Source organism: Myiozetetes cayanensis, unplaced genomic scaffold (assembly GCF_022539395.1).
Source record: "Myiozetetes cayanensis isolate MyiCay16 unplaced genomic scaffold, myiCay2020 scf1, whole genome shotgun sequence".
NCBI lineage: Eukaryota > Metazoa > Chordata > Aves > Passeriformes > Tyrannidae > Myiozetetes > Myiozetetes cayanensis.
Window position 1 is genome coordinate 144,792,689 of NW_026086604.1, and position 20,205 is coordinate 144,812,893.

The 20,205-nt window shown below is 40.5% G+C and overlaps 1 protein-coding gene across 1 annotated transcript in view; it reads left to right on the forward strand.

Moving 5' to 3' along the window:
- Positions 1-20,205, forward strand: part of KMT2C (lysine methyltransferase 2C) — a 192,060-nt gene that overhangs the window by 143,345 nt on the left and 28,510 nt on the right. The window contains 11 exon segments of the mRNA XM_050321434.1: positions 2,282-2,412; positions 3,590-3,776; positions 9,675-9,779; positions 11,354-11,491; positions 11,665-11,697; positions 11,782-11,898; positions 13,954-14,092; positions 14,348-14,562; positions 14,667-14,740; positions 17,373-17,555; positions 18,176-20,050. Of these exon segments, the coding sequence (XP_050177391.1) occupies positions 2,282-2,412; positions 3,590-3,776; positions 9,675-9,779; positions 11,354-11,491; positions 11,665-11,697; positions 11,782-11,898; positions 13,954-14,092; positions 14,348-14,562; positions 14,667-14,740; positions 17,373-17,555; positions 18,176-20,050 (3,197 nt within the window).

Genomic DNA, 20,205 nt, shown 5'->3' on the forward strand with positions numbered 1-20,205 from the left:
GAAATGATGATTTGCAGCCTATTGTGGGAGATAAATAATGAGGATTATAAGACAGGTTTAGAGCAATCCTCTTTCTGACACACCTTCCTCCACATGTAGTCCTGATCCAGAGGTGTCTTCTGGACCATCATTTTTAATGCTCACCAGTGTTCCATATTCCACAAGTATATCTGATATTTTTATGTATCTGTTTGTGCTCTGGAAAACCCTTTATCAGAGAGTTTAATTGTATACTTGTGGTGCATGAAGAAGTAAATCCTTCTTATTTTAAAATGAGACATTATTTTAAGCTGAGAGTTTCATAAACTACCCTTACATTTTATGTTATGAAAGATGACTTAAAAAAAAAATTAGTTCCATATTAATTTGTAATACAGAAACATTTTCTAGACATGTGTCACATTTCCCCATCGGTGTTGTCCTTTCCAGGACTGAAGAACCCAACTGTGGTGGCTCCTTTTGTTGCAGAGCCATTTTAAATTGGGCACCTAACAAGGAGTCAGATTTTATTTATGTGCCTTTTTCTCTTACTTGCTGTGTGTGATTAGGCTAAATTATTTCCCCATCTGGAGTTGTTCGACACTAATCTAGAGAATACTGAGGTATCATTCAGGTGAAATGTGGAATATGCTGAGCTCAGAGCCCATTTCCTGTAAAGTCAGTAGAAGGAAGCAGCTGCTTCTAAAGGTTGGTTGATACCCCCTCAGTTGGAGACTCCGGCCTCTGATTTCTCCTGCTACTCTCTCCTGTCTGTTTGGCTGTTGTGTTTTTACCCTTTGTAAAGCCAGATGAGTCTCCTGCTGTGTCTTTGTACAACATGGTGGGGACTGGATCTTTGCTGCATCATCCAGACAGTGTTATTAAAAACTAGTTTTTAAATGTTGTCCTTGTTTGCATTTGTAGAACAACCCTATGAAGCCAGCAAATGTTTCTTTAATCAGTGCAACCCAATATTCTAGCTAAGTCTCCAATTTAGTGCTTGTTGTCTCTTTGATATTAGTGTTACAGCTGTGTTTTTCTGCTTTGGAATGATTATCTCATTGTGGCATGCTGCCTTGATTCAGGTAGTGCTGCAAATTTTGTGGTAATTTTTTTCATTTCTATAGGATCTACTCCTTTAAGTAAATGAAAAATAAAATTGGTTAAGAAGCTAATTCCCCATTCTGGGTAACATTACAATGCATATTGTTAAAAAGCAGTGTCCCTAAACAAGTGTTCTTCAGTTAAAAGTTGGAGCTTCTTTTGTCTGCTCAGGCACAATTGCTTATTGAGAAAGATATAAATCAGAGAGTCACTGTGTGTTTTAAATCATGATAGCTTGCTGAGAGCCTCCTTCTCAGCGGCCAGTGCTCATCAGCCTTCCCAGGATTTTTGGCACCTTTGTCACGTCCACCTGTTTTTGTCTGTAAAACCTCCCTCTCAGACAGTGCAGAGGTCACAGTGTTGGTGAACCTCATTCCACTCGTGGTCCTGTGAATATGACATGTAGGAGATCACCACAGTACAAAGCAAAGCTGATTTTATAAGCATCTTAGTATGGTTCCTTAAATAACTTCCCAGGGTCCTTAACTTCATGTAATTTGCTTTGGCAGGACAGAAGTAGCAGGACTTAAAAAGTTCTGCTTTTACCTGCAGTGTTTTCCCTGCTCTGTTGTAATAAAATACTGAATGATTGATGAGCACTGTGTGCTTTTGTGTTTATTAGAAAAAGCAGTGCCACTTTGAAATATGATAGCTGAATAAATGTGTAATTTTTCTTGAAGGGATTCTTTATAGATTTCTTTTTCTAGCCTGTTCATTATTTATACGATAGTTCTTTCTCAGATTTAAAAAGAAAATTTTTTACTTTCAATTTGAGAAAAAATAGTGTATGAAATGAAAGGTGATTAATGTGTAACTCAGCACTGATGATTTTGGAGATAGTTCTTCATTGAACTGTCTTTCAGGTACCTGATTGGGTGGCACCTGTAATTTCTCTCAAATTACCACATTCATAGGGGGCTTGGAGGTACAAAAGTTAAAGGTCTGTCTGTACCTGGGAGGTACGAGGTGTTGATGTGACTGGTATCACATGTGGTGTTTCCTGCTGGCACAACCCACATGGTCAGGGGACAGATCACAGCTGGCTGGATAAAAGCCACCTTTAGAACACATCTGGAGTGATGTTTGGTAAACCCACTAGCCCAGAGAGGCAGTCAGATACATTAGGTGTGTTGCCACTGAACCTTTGGAGCAAAATACTGAGTGTTTTATTTATTTGTGCCTGAATGTTGCTTTTTAGGTTGGACAGAACAGCTGCCAGACACTCCAGTTGAGGAGTCTACCCCAGCTTCTGAAAGTACTGAGAAAATAAAAAAGCGTTACAGAAAAAAGAAAAACAAACTCGAAGAAACCTTTCCTGCCTACTTGCAGGTAAAGCTGTTGGGATACTTCTTGTGTAAATCCATTTAAATGCCTGATCTTTATGTGTGCTGATTCATAGCTCATCAGCAGTCATGGGTAATAACCAGGATATTAATGGTGATTGAGCAACTTACCTTCCATTTAACCAGCTTATAAACTGACTGAGTGTTCTCTCACTGAGGACATTATTTGGCTTATTCTTTTTCTCAGCCACCTTTTCCATGAAAACTTTCATTGTCTTGTAGATGGTCACCAAACTTCACGGCATCAACTCTGTTGGGATTGAAAGCAAAGAATTAATAGAGAGGCAGAGCAATCTGTTTAAAAATAATTTGTATTTCCTAAGTAGGAAAGTAAGTTGGAAAGAAAATACTTAAACAACATTTCCTTTGGATTAATAAGGATCAGTATTTCAGTGCACATTTTCCCCCTCATAAAATGTGGAATATTTCTTAGATTCTACTTTTGTTCATACTAGAAAAATCGATACTGAAAAATCTATCTTTATTTTTAGAGCTGTAGCCTAAATCAAGGGTTTATAGATTACATGAAAACAGAAAGAGTTGTTATATAATGAATAAAAGTTGACTAGAAAATTTGATAGGCTGTTGTCAAATGACTGAGTATTCAGGCCTTGGATGAGTGATGGCTTATGTAATATTTTAAAAGCTACTAATGTGAGTTAAACATCTTCAGGTGTTTTGTTACTGCAGTTAGACATGAGGAGGGTTTTGTGCTAAGTGAAATGCAGGGTGTGGTTGTTCTTGAATTGGGATCACAGTGTTGCTTGCATGTTTTTCATTAACTTCTTGGTGCAGGTGCCCAGGGGTGTTCCCCTTCTTCAGTTGTCCTTTTTGTGCCAGGAGAAATATTTTACACACTTAACAAATTGTGATATGTAATAACACTGTACTGGAACACCGTCTCTGCCACATGTGTAAGAAGACTAGTGTTTTTCTATATGATTTAAGGTGTGAATTTAATCATAAAACATGAGTAATGTAGCTACCTCAGCTAAGTTGTAGCCACTCCTGATAGCCTGGAAGAGATGCTGCCATACTGGAAGGCTCGTGGGACTGAGGTTGTGTTTTTATCATTGCCTTTTAATGTTAACTTTGTCATTTAACCAGTTTTTTCAATAGGTGCAGTGATCTTCCCACATTGAATCGTTTTGTCTTCTTTGCAGGAAGCTTTCTTTGGGAAAGACCTACTAGATACCAGTAGACAGAACAGGATGAGCCTGGATAATTTACCTGAAGAATCACTTTCACTTTCATGTAAAGCAAACCTGACCACCAATTTCCTGGATCCTTCATCTGACCCCCTTCTTAGCTCAACCTCCACTCCAGCTCAGGCAAAACTGGGACCTCAAGGTATACAAAGCTAAAGTTAGTGATAATTCAGTAGTTTGATTTTATTGTTGCAACTGGAGCTTTTCCACTCTCTTTTCCACTTTTCTCACAGTGTTTATCTGATGTGTTCTTCAACATTCTGTATATGAACTGTCCTTGTGGGGTTAAGGTACTCTGATAATCAGTGATATTCAGCTCGAGGGCTCCAGCTGTTTCAGAAAGATCAGAGGATGGCACAACAATTGGCACTTAATACAAATCTGCAGCCCCTGGACATCCATGTGTGTAAAGTCCATGAAAATTAATTCTGTGTAAGAATAAGAATACAGATCTGTTATAGAATAAGACATAGATACTCAAATTAAAAGATATTTTTGCTAGTCTACTGAATATTAGTTGGATGAATATCATCAGACTTTTCTTTAATGTTTTAGATTATTTTTGGTTGCCAGTCTCCTCGGAATTTTTGGTTCACCATGTCCTTTCTGAACATGAGTGCCCTTTCCAGGTACAGTTTGTAGCCCCTAGGCAATCTTTTGCGTTTGCAAAACCTTACTGAAGTTACTGCTGAGAGTTTTGCAAATAGCCAGAGGGTTGTAAAGTCCTGCTGAAAGGGCAGCTTCACACAAAAGAGCAATTAAAACCTTATGGTCTCCTCCAAATTATTTTTTTCTCTTTATTTTTTTGTATTATATGCTGTTAGCTAGAGGTATCTTTTTATTTTTAAAAACTATTACTATTTCTTGTGTAAATTAGTCGATTTGTGGCTTGTATTTCAGCTCATCCTCAAGAGTTTTTCAAATGTTTGTACACATTGATACAGTTTCCCTTGTCCAGAGAGTCATTTGAAGAAAGGCCACTTATTTTGATTGAAACTCAGTGAAAATCTGCTAAATGAGAAGCAAAAGGCTATATTATAATTAAACATTGATTCTTATATGGTTGAAACTGTGAGTAATACAGAATGCAAAAGTAAACTTGCCCTGAGGGGGAAGCTGCTGGAAGTGGAGTGTTTCAGGGTCTGTATTTCCTTAGTTCCAGTGCTACAAGAAGATGGTCTCACAATGACTTTTGCCCACCCCAGCATTCTTTTGAAGCCAGAGAAATACAACTTTAGAGGTCCTTGCTGGCCTATCCAACTGCAAGGTTGAAGTCACTAATGTGTTCATGTGTCAAGATAGTGTAGGGTTTTCGAAATTCTTGGAAGTTGATGTTAATTTAATGTTCTGGTTTTCTGAGGTTTGACAGTTCTTTATAAATAAGCAGAGTTGTAAAACTTTGTCATTTTATCCTCCTTTTACTCAGAAATAAATAATAATGAGGTGGCTGTTAATAAATAAATCACTGGCAATGGTTTTAGTGGATAACCTACTGTTTTTCCCATTTGACATATGAGAGACTCAAAGGCCAGTGCTTTCTGGCCATAGGAATGTTCTCAACAATTGTCTCACAACTGTTCAGATTTCCAGCCAGAACTGTGTCCAGATGGAGCTGTTTGTTGTAGTGGGAGCACCAGTGGGTGAACTCATCTGCCAGTGTTGATCAGTTCCAGGGCAGTTTTTCTGAACTCTTTCCCTGTGACTTTGTGGGACACAGTTATTTCCACAGTAGCATCCACAGGTTTGAGGGACAGATTTGTTTTGCATGGTGGAGACCCTGATAAATTGGCTGATTGCTGAGCTCCCTTCTGGCTGGAATTGCAGAGCTGGAGATGAGAACAGTGTCCCAGGGCACCTGTGATGTTTTCATTGTTTTCCACCCAGACCTGGCTGTGGAGCAGGAGCAGGAGCAGCATGACCTGCTTTGTTCACTGCACTGGGAGGCTGTAGGACTGTGTTGTCACCGACTGTGCTGTTTTCCTACACTACCATTTCTCACAAGGATTGCTGGCTCCTGAGAGTCCTTCCTTAATTGCATAGGTCTTTTCCACAAGGAAAACGTTCTTCTCTTGGAGACTCCACTTGTGTAATCCCAGGATTAAGGGTTAGATATATTTGTTCATCTTCCAGAGAGCTCTCAAGCATCTAAAGAAGTGACTCTGCTTTTGCTTTTCAGCACATGCACAGGACTGCTGAGGGAGTGCAGCAATCAGTGTGCTCATGAGCTGGCAGAGCATTCCAGGGACACACTCTGTGATTTATTTAGTCTTACAGCTTGGTTAATGGCAGCTGAAGCTTTTGCTGTTTTCCAGTAGCCGAGCCTGCAGTAGAGATGGGGATTGGCAGAGCTGGCCAGAAGAGGGGCTTTGGAGTCCTTTGGTTGTTTTTCATTTCTAGCAACTGTGACTGAAGTGAGTTTTAGGCTCCCAGCCCTGATTTCTGTCTGGCAGAGAGGTTGCTGTTTGTGTTCTCAGTTACAAGACCCACCTTTCCTGTGGTTTTACGACATGTGTGGCACAGTGTGCGCTGCATCCTGCATGGCACCAACCCTTGAAACCATTTCCAAGGCAGTGCTGGAGCAGAGTGCAGAGGTTTGCTCACTGAGAACACGAGCACCAGATCTCCAGGGTCTCCCTGGCTGGTCTTCGTGGGTGAAGTTGAAGGTGTTGATTTGGATCTGTTGCATTCTGAGGACTGTCTGTATCTATCTTGAGTTTCCTGACTTGTGTGTCCCTGATGAAAAAGAGGCCACTTGGTGAGGTGCGTTCTGTGAAGGCTCTGGCAATGTGAACTTCCCTTTATCTTGAAATAGCTTAAATTTAGTGTGTTTTTTTCTGTGCATGCTGAAAAAGTCATTTGTTCAAGTGGGGTCTCCAGAGAATGCTGAAGAAGTTCTTCCCAGACAAAAGGAGAGGAGTTGTCTGGATCTCTGCAGCTGATTCAAGTGCTGCTGGGACATTTTGTAACTGGATACATTAGTGCACGATAAAGCATCTTAGGGTGGCTGCAGCCTTGGGAGAGGCATTTTTATTATTTTAGAACTTAATAAATAAATAAAAGTAAATGCATTGAAGGGACCAGAATCACAAGGTAGCAGGAGAACCGTGCTCTCTTAGAGATCCAGCATTACAAGCAAATTATTTTCCTTTTTGCTTTGTCTCTGCTTTCATCTCCATTCTGAAAGAGTCAAATTAATGAGCAGTATTGAGCTATTTGTTTGGCAGCAGATGTCAACCAGCTATTGATTCTGATCTGAAGCAGCTGACTCAAGTGATTTCGTTGTTTCCAAGATAATATTTAGCACACATGGAATTAAAACAACCTAAAAATAGAAGGAAAAAAATGTACAAATATGCATTAGATTAGATGACTTATGTGAGAGTTGTGGATCATAGACTCTGGCCCTCTGCTATCACCAGCACTCTGCCTTTTTGTAGATTTAACGAGCTCCATTTTGAAAGCAGGTTGATTTTTTTCCAGCCTGCTCATCTCATCAGAAGTCCATTACAGAATCTGATTGCCTCAATAGTTAGAGACCCTCTAATTTGAAGCCTGAATTTATTCATGGCCAGTTTGTAGCCATGGGTGGGGGGGATAAACTCCTCTGTTATGTCTTTCCACCTGAGCCCTTTCCAGCTACTTATATAATATATTTATGTTCACATGAGAAGCTGAATGTTTAGGGACTGTTCCCAAGCACATGACTAAGGGCTGTGGAGAAAAGCACCATACCATGAAATACTGCAGAAGAATTAAAGGTTTCTAACACAGTCTTGATGCTTCCTTAGGTGCTTTTTTCTCCCTGATACTCACCTGACTTCAAGCAGGAATTCAGGGAAGGTGAAGAAGGGTTAAAGTCAATCCTTTGCCTACCTCCAGCTGAAGTCATTACATCACCTTCTGGTGCCTGGTGTTAGTTAGTTACTTGCATAATTGGACTGAATTGCCAGAAGTATCTAAAAGTATCTGAAAAAACCATAAACAAACCTAACATAAAGAAAAATTCCAACCAACCCACCAAACCCCCAGCAACTAGGTTCTGTTTAAAACCTTGCATTTTACAGTACTTTTTATCAAGTACAAAAAACAACTGTGCCTGCAAAGTGGTGTGGTATTGAGGCACTTTTTAATAGTTTTACTGATACCAACAGGAGCTGTGTTCTGTACGTACATGGAGATGGATTGGTCTGCACTGGCACGTTGATCCACCTCACTGAGCAGCAAAAAAAATTATTTAATTAGGATTGTATCATCTTGTCTGCGTTGCAGAGGATAAAAGTGGATAAAAGTGAATAAAATGAAGAATAGAAATAGTAAAGTGAAGAGGAATAATTTTCATTTTGGCTCCTTAGTGGAAGAAGGGAAGAGGGTTGTCTCTGAAAAACAGCAGAAGGAACTTCTAATTCGTTGTTAAATTTAGCAGCTTGGAAAGTAGCCTCATGATACAAGTAAATCCTTGGCACCAGGCTCTGAATTAAGCTATATACTTTCCTGGGGCAGTTGGATTGTAACAGTGGGAAGGGCATCTGTGTATGTGTGAAATGTGCTTGTTGACTTTCTAGTCTCTCTTCAACCTGGCCATATATTTGTGTTCCACATTGTACATTTCATGATTTGTTTTAATCCCCTTTTTCTGTTTAATCATGTGTATATTTACCATCTCATCATGTTTCCTTGGTCTGGCAGTGATTGCTCACATAATCATGATAGTCTGCAGTTTTTCTGAAAAATATTTTTCTCAACTTTCAATTATTTGTCAAACAATTTTTGCAAATGTTGCACATCTGTAATAGTCCTAAACAACTAGTTAATAAAACCAGATGGGCCATTCAGAGTGATTTCTCTCTAATGAATTGGAGGTCAAGAAGATAGTCGTATCCAGACTTCATTATTTAATATTAAAGAATTTATTGCTAGACTGGGCCGGTTTTTCCTACATGGAAAACAAACACAACATTTCTTGCTCTGGCTGTTCTTGTTTCTTCAGGAATTCTTCTAATCTTAAAAATAGCATCTTCAATTTCTATTTATTTATTCTTGACTCTTACTCTTAGATCAGGTTGCAGTAACTAAGTTGTTTCTGTCTTAAGAAAGAGAGTGGTTGTAAAAGAAGTAACTGATTTACCTTTAAAAAAAATTTCTTTCTTGATTTACTGTGAACTGTGTCCTTTATAAAACCTATTTGTTGACTTTTACATTCATAAGCCTTTGTGTCTTAGAGGTTGCAAGTTCTCAGTAGATCTTGGGATTTTTTTTTTTCCTCTAAAATCATCCAGTCTTTCTTGAACATGACTGGTTACATCATCACTTTAAAAAATACTGACCAGTGTAAACATCTGAAGGTGGCTTCACGTGAGGGAGGGTGTTGTGACCCACTTCAGAAGGGGGAGGGTAACCCAGGTTCATGTTAATAAATCCCTTGGGGTGGATTAGAGTGAAAACAACACTGAATAATCGGTGTTTGTAAACACACATGTATGCAGGGTTTATTTTAGAACAATTGTGTTTCAAAGGTGAAAAGGTATGTTACCATTTTGGGTGTTATCATCTCTATCTATCATCTATAGCAATGTAGCAATCATTAGAGCATAGGGATAACACCTAAGGAAATGCATGAGGGAGAGGATGGGAAATAAAGGATAAAAGTGGAAAGAGATATGTGGTCACTGCCCACGGGGTCCAGTGAGGAAACCTGGCAGTTGCAGCTTCTGTGTCTGTCAGTTGAAGGGGTGTTCTTGGTCCATTGGGGCTGGGGGAGGGAAGCCCCCACTCTCAAAGGAGTTATGAGTTATGATGTGCTTCCAGAACGCCTTGTGCCTCATGGCAAACATGGGGGGATGGGCCCTGCTGTCTCTTCCCAGCCTGCAAAGCCCCCTGGCCATCCTAGGATGTGTCAATCATTAACCCTTTCAGTCTCTGGCAGGCCCTTGCAGCCTGGTGAACCTGTGTTTGGGTTTCTAGCTCAAGCTCAGGTACATCCCCAGGTACATGGTGTGGAAATGCCACGACTGGTTAATTTGCTTTGTTGTGTCTCACACAGGTAGCACCGACGATCCTTTAGCAGATCTTTCTGAGGTCTTAAACACTGATGATGATATTCTTGGAATACTTTCTGATGACTTGGTAAAGTCTGGAGATCATTCAGGTATGTACATTTAGAAGGTCTCTCCAGTATTTGTTTTCTTTTTTTTTTCTCCCCTCTTTATTATAGATGTATTTGTTGTACTGGATCTACAGGTTATGCTCCAGGTCATTTCAGATGTAATTTTCATATCTTAAGAATACCTTGGTTTGGAATGATTTCATTGTGCTCAAGCAAAAAAAGGTCCCCAACCTTGTCAACATTTTGTTTTACTTGGCTCTTTGCTTTGCTGCTTAAGAGAGAATAAAATGTAGCTGCTGTTGTCTCTCATACCTGCGTAGCTTTTTTCAGCATGCAGCCTTTTCTTTACTTTTTTTTTTGTTTGTTTTCGTGTTGTAATCATCCATTTTATCTGGTTTGGGTCCTGTAGGTCTTGATTTATGCACTTTCCAGGTTGAGAACTCACCCTCCCCATTTGGTAAGAATCTAAACAATGGATGATCCATGGTTAGCAGTAGCCCTCTTTCCTAGTGGTTTTAGCTGACAGAACTGCATGTGTAGAAGCTAGAACTCCTCTCTCCTTTCCTGTGTCACTAATTCATGCTTTCATTTTCCACTCTGTGGTGTTCGAGTTCTAACACGACCTTTAAACTCTGCACTCCGCCTTCAAGAGTTCTGCTCACAGCTTTTAAAAACCTTCCTGAGTTTTTTGTGTTCCATGATACAAACCCATGCATTTCCTTGCTGCCACTGTTGATATGACTTCCTGTAGTAGTGTGTAGTTTTTGTCATAGTGGTATATTTTGTGAATTAAAAGCATTTTTGTCAATATGACTATATTAAAGCATGACTAAAGCAGCCAGCATCAATCCTTTTGTTTCCACTGGGTAATGGTTCATCAGCTTCAGCTGTCAAAACACAGGTTGACAATAAGTAGAATACCACGTTTCATTATTTTAAATTTGAGTTTATTTGGTATCTATTACAGAAATACATTTAAATACTGAAGGAGGTAGTTCTGGTTTGGTTTTTTTCCCTCCCATTTGGGAGATTTATTGACTTGTAAAGGATGTTAGGAAATTTATGTAGTAAGTTATTTTTCTTCATACCAACAAATCACTTTGATGTAACCCATAATATTCAGGAGTTGTTTTTTGAAACAGAAACTTCTATAACTTGTTTTATACTGGCTAAACTTCAGCAGCATTTCAGTAGATAGTTAATATAATATTTGAAGTGAAGAACATTTGGAGTGAACCTTAAGGTACATGAGGATGAACCATGTTTAGTAGTGGTGTCATTGTTTTTAAAATGTGAAAAATAGTTGTAGTGGAACTATATACTGAAAACAATACACTCAAAACCATGTTGTAACTCAGTAGTCTTATTTCCCATTCCTCCAGTTGCATTATATTCAATTAACGTTCCTCAAACAATACAATAAACTGCAGGTAAATAGTGCTCAGTTTTGTTTACTTTTCTAATGACTGTTTTGTTTTGCCTTACCATTCAAATCTTAGGAAGTCCTGGTTTAGTTGATAGCTCAGCTCCAGAGGGTAAAAAAAGGGTTTATTCTCGTTATTCTATACCAATAAATGTTACCATTCATGTCTAATTTATATTCCTTCTTCCTTCAGCTGGATTGGATATTGGCCCCATCTCTGATGATCCTTCCTCTCTGCCTCAGCCAAATGTCAACCAGAGCTCACGGCCACTGAGTGAAGAGCAGTTGGATGGAATCCTCAGTCCAGAACTAGACAAAATGGTCACAGATGGTAATTTTTTTGTCCTTAATCTTGGTCTTCTGGAGAACTTTAGTAGAAATAATCTCCCCCCCCCAAATGACTCATCTCTGTATTGTAACATACCTCTTTGGACTTGGCTGCACAATTACTTTTATTTGTTCTTTTGGTGATTACTTATTCTGTGTTGTCTTTACTTTGTCCAGGTGCTATTCTTGGCAAACTGTACAAAATCCCAGGTAGGTATTCCAGTCTTCCTTGTCTTTTATAAAACACAGTTCATAAGCAATGCCAGCAGCTCATGCACAACGTTTTTTTTTCAGAGCTGGGAGGAAAGGATGTTGAAGATTTGTTCACAGCTGTGTTAAGTCCAGCAGCCACACAGCCCCCTCTGCCACAGCCCCCGCCTCCACCCCAGCTGATGTCTCTGCACAGCCAAGGTCTGTTCCTCTGCTGCTTTCCTGAACAGCAGCCTGCTCAGCAGAGCTCTTTAAATGCTGCCACGGGAACAGGACACACCTTAATTTCTGCTGTTGCTAAACTTGCCATTGTTAATTTGTGAACTGTTACTCCGAACCTGTTCTGAAGGGGGTATGTGATTTAAAATCCACATAAATATTGCTAATAGGTAAGGACAGATATTTGAGATTTTTCTGACATATCGATGCTTTTATTTTAGCTGACACTTCTGTGGTTTTGAAATTAGGCTGTGATAAAGCATGTGTTCTCACTTCACTCTTTAATTACTTTTGAGTACCTCCTCAAGGGTAAGGCAAGAGTCTGTATAACACTAATTTACTGAGTCTTAATTTCCTGTAAGTATGCAGTTTAACATATTAGCTAGTCCTGTTAGAGAGAAGGCTAAATAATTTTGAAATGTATCTTGGAGATTATAATTTGTTTTTCTTCATTACTACTAAAATTATCATGAGTTGATACGGCATATTCTTGCTCTAGTGTTGAAAGCGAGGGGCAGATTGATTTTATTTATTATTGTTGCCAGTTGAGACAATTTTTTAAGCAGTATGTATGAGGGTAATCAAATGTGCTCCTTTTCTCATCAGACGTCACCTCTGAGCTCATGTAAAGAGTGTCCATTCTGTTATACTGGTACTACAAAAAGTAGTATGCAAATTGATTTCACCAGTGAATTAATCATAAGAAGAAAAATGATTGGTTTCCTAGTTGGATTAGTTTGTATAAAAAGGAAAGACTTCAAAAACTCTTAAAAAAGGAGAGAGTTTAAAGCATATAATGAGGTGATTTAAAGCAAAAGATAATATAGATATCATTGCCACTTTCCCAGTTGCTTGAGTACTTGGAGATAACTTCAGCATTAGAGCTCTGTAAGATTGTTCAACTCCTCCCTGTGGGAACTGCCACAATTACAAAGTTTTAGATTTACAATTTGGTTCCATTACAGTGTAATGATCCACATGTTTCTGTGAGATAAATGCTGCAGTAATTTGGAAGAGCTTGCATCAAGTTTCAGCAGTTTCAAATAAAATGAGGGCTGTCTTCTCACATGTGATCCCACAGTGCAAACCAAAGGCCTGACTGTCCCTCCAGGTCTTCACAGTTGCTTTATAGTCTCTGTTTACCAGCTATAATAAAGCACATTTCTTAAATTTGATGTTATTTAGATCCCGACTGTACTTGCTGCATTGCACATGTAACCTGTAGGTCTGAAACAGTCTCCTAAAGCATGACAGAATGATGCAGTGTCCATCCTACACTTGCATCTAATTCCTGAGCTACTTCTTCGCTTTTAAAGAAATACTGGGGCAACAGTTGTAATTTCACTTAAGTGACAGGGATCCAGAGGCCAGTGCTAATTCTGTGTAGTAACATCTGCAAGTACCATCTGCTGGGATGAATCTGCCTGTGCCACATCTCTGAGATTGCAATCAAATAAATAAAATTTTCTGGCTTCGTACTGCTAGACTGGACATTTAATTAGAAAATGCTAATGCTCATTTGAGTAGAGTTATCTGTTTCATTGGTTACAAATTAGGGAGATAGTAGATAATGAGACTTACTTTGGTACACTGCTCAGGAGTCTCAGAAGAGGAGATGTTTAATTCAGGTGGCTAATGATAATCCTGAAAGGACAGAAAACCATTCTCCATGCTTGCTGCTTGGATCTGGTGTAACACACACGAAGACCATTAGCTTTTAAGAATATATCTCAATATAAAGTGCAATGCCATAGCATGGGCTACTGCAAAAGTTTTGGAAATCCATTAAAAAAAAAAATCAGAGAAGAAAACAATTCTCTGCAGGGATGTGATGCATTAGAAAAGAATCCCTTAAGCTTGTAGGGAAGCAATTTAAACTGATTTAAAATCTCTTCGAAAAATGTAAGGTCCTTGCTATAAAATTTTAAAGCGATTAGTTTTGCATTAGATGAGACGTTGTCTTCTCAGTGAAAACTTCAGCTTCTCCCTCAGAGGTAGTCACCCTTCAAAACAGTAATTTAAAACTCTTCTTTCCAGGAGAGAATGCATTTCCAAGAGTGCCCCTTATGAATGGTCTGATTGGCCCCAACCCTCATCTCCCTCATACGGCTCTGGCTGCTGGAGGTGGTTTGGGCACCTTCTCTCCCATCACACAGCAGCCATATCCTGATACCAGGTAAGTCAAGCTGGGAAATGAAAAATATTTGTTATTTAGTGTACTGAGTATTGAAAAAAGGTAGCAGCAGCAGCAACACTTGGAGGGTGGTGTTGTTACTAATAGTGTAATATTATTAATTCTTGAGGGCCACCACCAAAACTTCTGTATTCTTGCAGCCTTGTGAAACAGCAAACAGGACAAGTACTTGGCTAACTGAGGATTGATTGTTGGTTTGTTGCTTTTATAAAACAACCCCCTCTTGTGACTTGTCAGGGATAAGAATCCAGCGTTCAACCCGATGGTGAGTGATCCCAACAGCTCGTGGGCTCCGGCGGCTCCACCTTTGGAAGGCGAAGGCGACACAATGTCCAATGCCCAGAGAAGCACTCTGAAGTGGGAAAAAGAAGAAGCTTTGGGTGAAATGGCAACTGTAGCACCTGTCCTCTATACAAACATCAACTTCCCTAACCTGAAGGAAGAATTCCCAGGTGAGTGGTTTTACTGAATCAGGTTGAGTATTTTGCAGCATTATATGCATCTTGATTTGAAAGAATCTAAAGCCTTGAGTAATAACATATCTTTCTGGTTGCAGACTGGGCTACAAGAGTGAAGCAGATTGCTAAACTGTGGAGGAAAGCAAGCTCACAGGAGAGGGCTCCCTATGTGGTAAGAAAAATTGCCACCTGCATTTGCATACTTCCAGAAAACGTATATTTCATTTATAAGGTTGTCTTTTTTTTTTTTTTTTTTTTTTTTTTTTTTTTTTTTTTTAAATAAATCAAGTCTTCAGTTTCATGGAAGTTCCCTTACTCCAGGAATGCATTTGTAATTTAACTTTTAACTCTGAATACTTTACCTGTATTCTTTGCTTTTCAGTCTTGGAATAAACTACATTAGTATTGTGCAATCTGACAATACCAGCTGAAATGAGAACATCTGTGGTTCCCAGTGCCTCTTGGCTATATTTAATTCATGCCTCGAGTCTTGTTTCCTCTGTCTCTCTCTGCACAGGATCTCATCAATTTCCTCAGAAGGATACTAACAACTGATTATGTGATTTCTCTCTCTTTCATCATCCCCTCTCACTGGTCTCTTCTTTTTTGCCCCATTAGAGTTGCTGAAGCCTTTCACCTGTTGAACTACCAATTCCAAAGGTGTCAGTGCTCACATCCCTGCTTTGCTCATTTACTTCTACTCTGTTTTCTTGTTTTATTGTTCCCCTTCACTGCTTACTCTCTTGTATTGCTTTGTGATGGAAACTCTTTTCTTATGTGCCAGGTTGGGGAGCATGAAGGACTCTGTTTTTCTCTCTGAAATCGTTCACCTCCTTCCCATCTGAGCCAAGTGAATGCATGAATTTTATCAGCTATCTGGAGTTACATGGTCATTGATTACATTTGACAGAACTTCTGCCATTCAAAGGGTGACCCTTGTGCTTTGTTGAAGCCTCTGTTGAAGCCTGTCCACATCCAAATCTCAGAACCTGTACTATTGATGGTTTTAGACCTTCTGAACCATTGTTAGCAAATGTACTTTTCCTTAATTTCCTCTCACATCTCCATTCTCTCCTAGTTCCCATCTTTTCTTTGTTTCTTCCCAGGAGCAATTGGAGGGTCGTTCTCACTTTGTAGATTTCTGTGGATTATGCAGGGTTATGTTTTCAGTCTCGTGGCCTCCCCTTACCTGAACTTTTTTGATACAGGCCCATCACTAATCAAATTTGATTCCTATACATGTTGATGACTCAGGGTTTAGCAGTACCAACATCATCTCCTGCTGTTCAAATCTAAAAATTCCCCTTATATCTGACAACTTTTAAGAGGATAAATCATACCCCACATTCAGTGTGGGAAGTGGAGTTCTTGATCTTTCTGTAACCCTTTCCACTTGAAAAAATAATTCTCTGTTTTTGTCTTTGTATTGCTGAGGCATCACCATTATTCTGCTTTTTATTCAGTGTTGCAACTTCATCACCTTTGTCATCTATGCCATCTTGTCCATGCTACAGTTAATCTTGCTTGTTCATCCTGTCTAGTGTTTAGAAGATAAAACCCACTTACATGAGTGGCATTTACCACTTTACCAGTATTTCTATGACTGACTGGTTTATTTTTCATTGTTCTTAACAAATGCAGTCCTATCCTTTTCTGATATCCAAAAAGCAGCAGCAAAAATTGTTTCCTTCATGTTTAGGAGGAGAGTGCATGCAAGTGCATGCTCATGCACACCAGTATTTACATAGCAAGACGTGGTTGATTCCTCTCAGAACAGTCCTTGTACTCTTGCCATTCATCTGTTGCTGGTGCTCCTGGCATTGTGCACACAAGAAGCTGCTGTGGTACCTTCTCCTGAGGGACTTACACTCTGGCATGATGAATAAAGGCTGAAATTCAATTCAGAAAAGTGTTAGTAAATTTTGACTGTAGGCTTTTTGCTTTCTTTAGTATGTAAAATCCCTTTACTTATAGGGGAAAATGACACTAATTTTTCTGCTGCTGTGGCACTGGTGCTCTCAACCGTGTCCCTGTTTCATTGTTGGGGGGAAAGGATTAAAGGCTTCTCCACTAGGCAACCCCTACTTGACAACTGGAAATAAATCTGTGAAAAAGAAGATGTGAGGGTTTGGTTCAGAAAAGGAATCACATCCTAGATTGGTGGTAAAACAGACCCTTTGAAACTTCCATTAGATACTTTAAAGTGTCACTATGGCTGTAAAATGCCTCATTGAAGAGTAATTGCTGTTCTTCCATCCAATTTTTCCCGATCCATAAGCCCATGTCCTGTGTTTATACTGTTAACTGTTAACAGACTGTGATCTATAGAGGCTATTTAATGGAGTAGACTGTATTTTTCTTGTCATTGAAGTTCTCCACATTAGTGGCCTTTATTGATCCAAACATCATCCACTGTGCTCATGTCTTCAGATTGCAGACCACACCAATATGTGATCTGAAAGGTAAACCGGTGGGATTCATGCTTTCTTGGCACAGCACAGTACCTGAATAGACACCCCTCATGTGTAGAAAACCTTTGCTAATAGGTTTACTAATTACCTTACTAATTGCTAATAAATCCTTGGTTCTTTCCATGTATGTCAAATGCAGAATTTCCGTAGAGATGAAGTGTTTTCCACCTGGAGTTCTTTTTAAAGTCTATAATTTCTTTTCTGCGAGGATGCCTGTGATTGAAACGGGCTGTACAAATAATTTGGTGATAGATTTTTGTAGGAATAACAGATGCAGTGTTCACACTTAGCAGAAGAAAATGAGGCTAACTGCATCTTCTTTTCTTTCTCCAGCAAAAAGCCAGAGATAATAGAGCTGCTTTGCGCATCAATAAAGTACAGATGTCGAATGACTCCATGAAAAGGCAGCAGCAACAGGATAGCATTGATCCCAGCTCACGCATCGACTCCGACCTCTTTAAGGATCCATTAAAACAGAGGGAATCGGAGCATGAGCAGGAATGGAAATTCAGACAGGTGTGTTGCATTTAGGGTGTTTTGTTATATTCTTCCAGTTTTTTATTGCGCTGCCGGAATCTGTTGTCATAAAATCAGTTTGAGTCTTCCTTTGTAGAGGAGTACAAAGCCAGCCATTCTGCATGGGAAGGAAGCAGATGTTATTAGAAGAGAAGCTGCTTGCAAAAATTTTAAAATTTTGACTCTTAAGTCCTATGTCTTATGGAAATAGGGTGTTCTTTCTCTGCATGGCTGGCTAGTGCAGTAGTTAGTTTTGACATACCCCAGTCCTGCAGACTGCTGCTCCAAATGGAGCTGGGTGTCTCTCAAAGCCCATTTGCCTCACATCAGTGCTGCACCTCTCAGTGGCCTTTGTCTTCAGAATATAAGGTTGGAAAGCATATAACGTTGGGAATAAGCATTTCCCAGGCAAACAAGACACATGTCAAGGTAATTGAACTTTACAAAATAGCTGGACCCTCTGCTCCCATTGCATTTAAAATTTGCAATTTGCTGTTATTTATAATTCACCTTTGATGTGTCCTGAAGTTTTTAAATTATAGATTCAGTCATCAGAAAGATTTTGTATATCCCAAACTTATTAGTGTAACCTTTTTTTTTTTTTCATGATTTTAAAACAGCAAATGCGGCAAAAGAGTAAGCAGCAAGCCAAAATAGAAGCCACGCAGAAGCTTGAACAAGTGAAAAACGAGCAGCAGCAGCAGCAGCAGCAACAGCAGCAGCAGCAGCAGCAGTTTAGTTCACAGCAGCTTCTGAACCAGTCTGGCTCAGACACACCCAGCAGTGGGATCCAGAGCCCCTTAACGCCACAGACTGGCAATGGAAGTATGTCTCCTGCACAACAGACATTCCATAAGGATCTATTTACAAAGCAGCAGCTCCCTGCTACGCCTACGTCGTCGTCCTCAGATGATGTGTTCCTCAAACCACAAGCCCCACCCCCTACTCTGACCCGAATCCCAGTACACGATTCACTGACTCAGTCTCAGACTCCTCAGACATCATCACAACAGATGTTTTCTCCAGGTTCCACAAACACAAGACCTCCCTCTCCAATGGATCCATATGCTAAAATGGTGGGAACACCTAGACCAGCACCCATTAACCAGAACTTCGTTAGAAGGAACACCATTGCCCCATTAGACACCTGTGCAGCGCAGCCATCCGTATCCCGCCCCATTCAGGGAGCCGAGCCGTCGGGAAGCAGGCCTTCACCAGTCAGGGATTCATGTTCTTCATCTCCAGGGAGCAGTGATCCCTATGCAAAGCCACCAGACACACCCAGGCCTGTCATGGCATCAGAGCAGTTCTCCAAACCCTTGGGGGTCCTGAGATCCCTGGAACAGTCAGGGAAGGTTCCTTTAGCAGCTGGAAGCAGCGATCCCTTTACTAAGCCGGCTCCTAGAACTGATGCATTTCAGAGACAGAGAGTAGCCTCTGCTGATGCCTACGCACGGCCTCCATTGACTCCGACTCCCGCTCCTGATGGGAGCCCTGGACCTTTTAAAACTCCAATGCGCCCTCCTCAGTCCCCACAGGATCCCTACTCAGCCATGCCAGGCACCCCCCGGCGCGTGGCTGTGGATCCGTACGAGAGGCCCGCTTTGACGCCCAGGCCAGTGGACAACTTCTCCCATAATCAGGCTCCTGATCCGTACAGCCAGCCTCCCCTGACCCCCCACCCTGCAATAAAGGAGCCTTTTGCCCACCCACCCCGGATAGCGCGGCAGCAGAGCGATTCTTTCCCTCAGGCTGGGCCCATTTCAAGGCCAGCTTCTCAGGACCCCTATTCCCAGCCTCCAGGTACTCCTCGGCCAGTTGCTGATCCTTATGCCCAACCCCCAGGAACTCCTCGGCCCACCGCAGTTGATCCGTATATGCAGCAACCCCCAACACCGAGACCTTCTCAGCCAGCAGATTTGTTCTCTCAGTCCCCAGGAAATCAGAGACATTCTGATCCATATGCCCAACCTCCCGGAACACCAAGGCCAGTTCTCAATGATCCCTATTCTCAGCAACCAGCAACTCCGAGGCCAGGGATTTCTGAGGGTTTTAACAGACCTGCAATGACAAGACCAGGGCTGATGCCAAACAGAGATCCTTTCCTGCAGACACCGCAGAGCAGGTTGCAGGGCACTTTCATCAGGCCGTCAGATCCATGTTCTCAAACTCCCAGACCTGCAGGACCTGCAATAACAGATTCATTTAGCCATGGTCCAGCTGCTCCAGCACGGGACCCGTATGATCAACCACCAATGACTCCAAGACCTCAGCCAGAATCTTTTGGAACTGGTCAACTGGCCCATGATGCTGCCGAACAGCCACGGCCTGGATCTGAGGGCACCTTCAGTGCATCTGGAAATTCTCCGATGACTTCTCAAGGACAGCAGTTTCCCAAAGTTTCACAAGTTCCTGGCCCAGCACCCACCACAGGAGTAACAGATACACAGAATACCATGAATATGTCTCAAGCAGATACTGAAAAGTTAAGACAGGTGAGGATAATATTCAATACTGATGGTAATAAAATTTCATAAATAGAAGAATTTCCCCCATTCTTGTTAATAGTTGAAGTTTCTTGTCATTAAACATAGCTATATGTAAGATAAGAATTATCTTAATTTACTTAGTATGTTAATTTGATCCACCT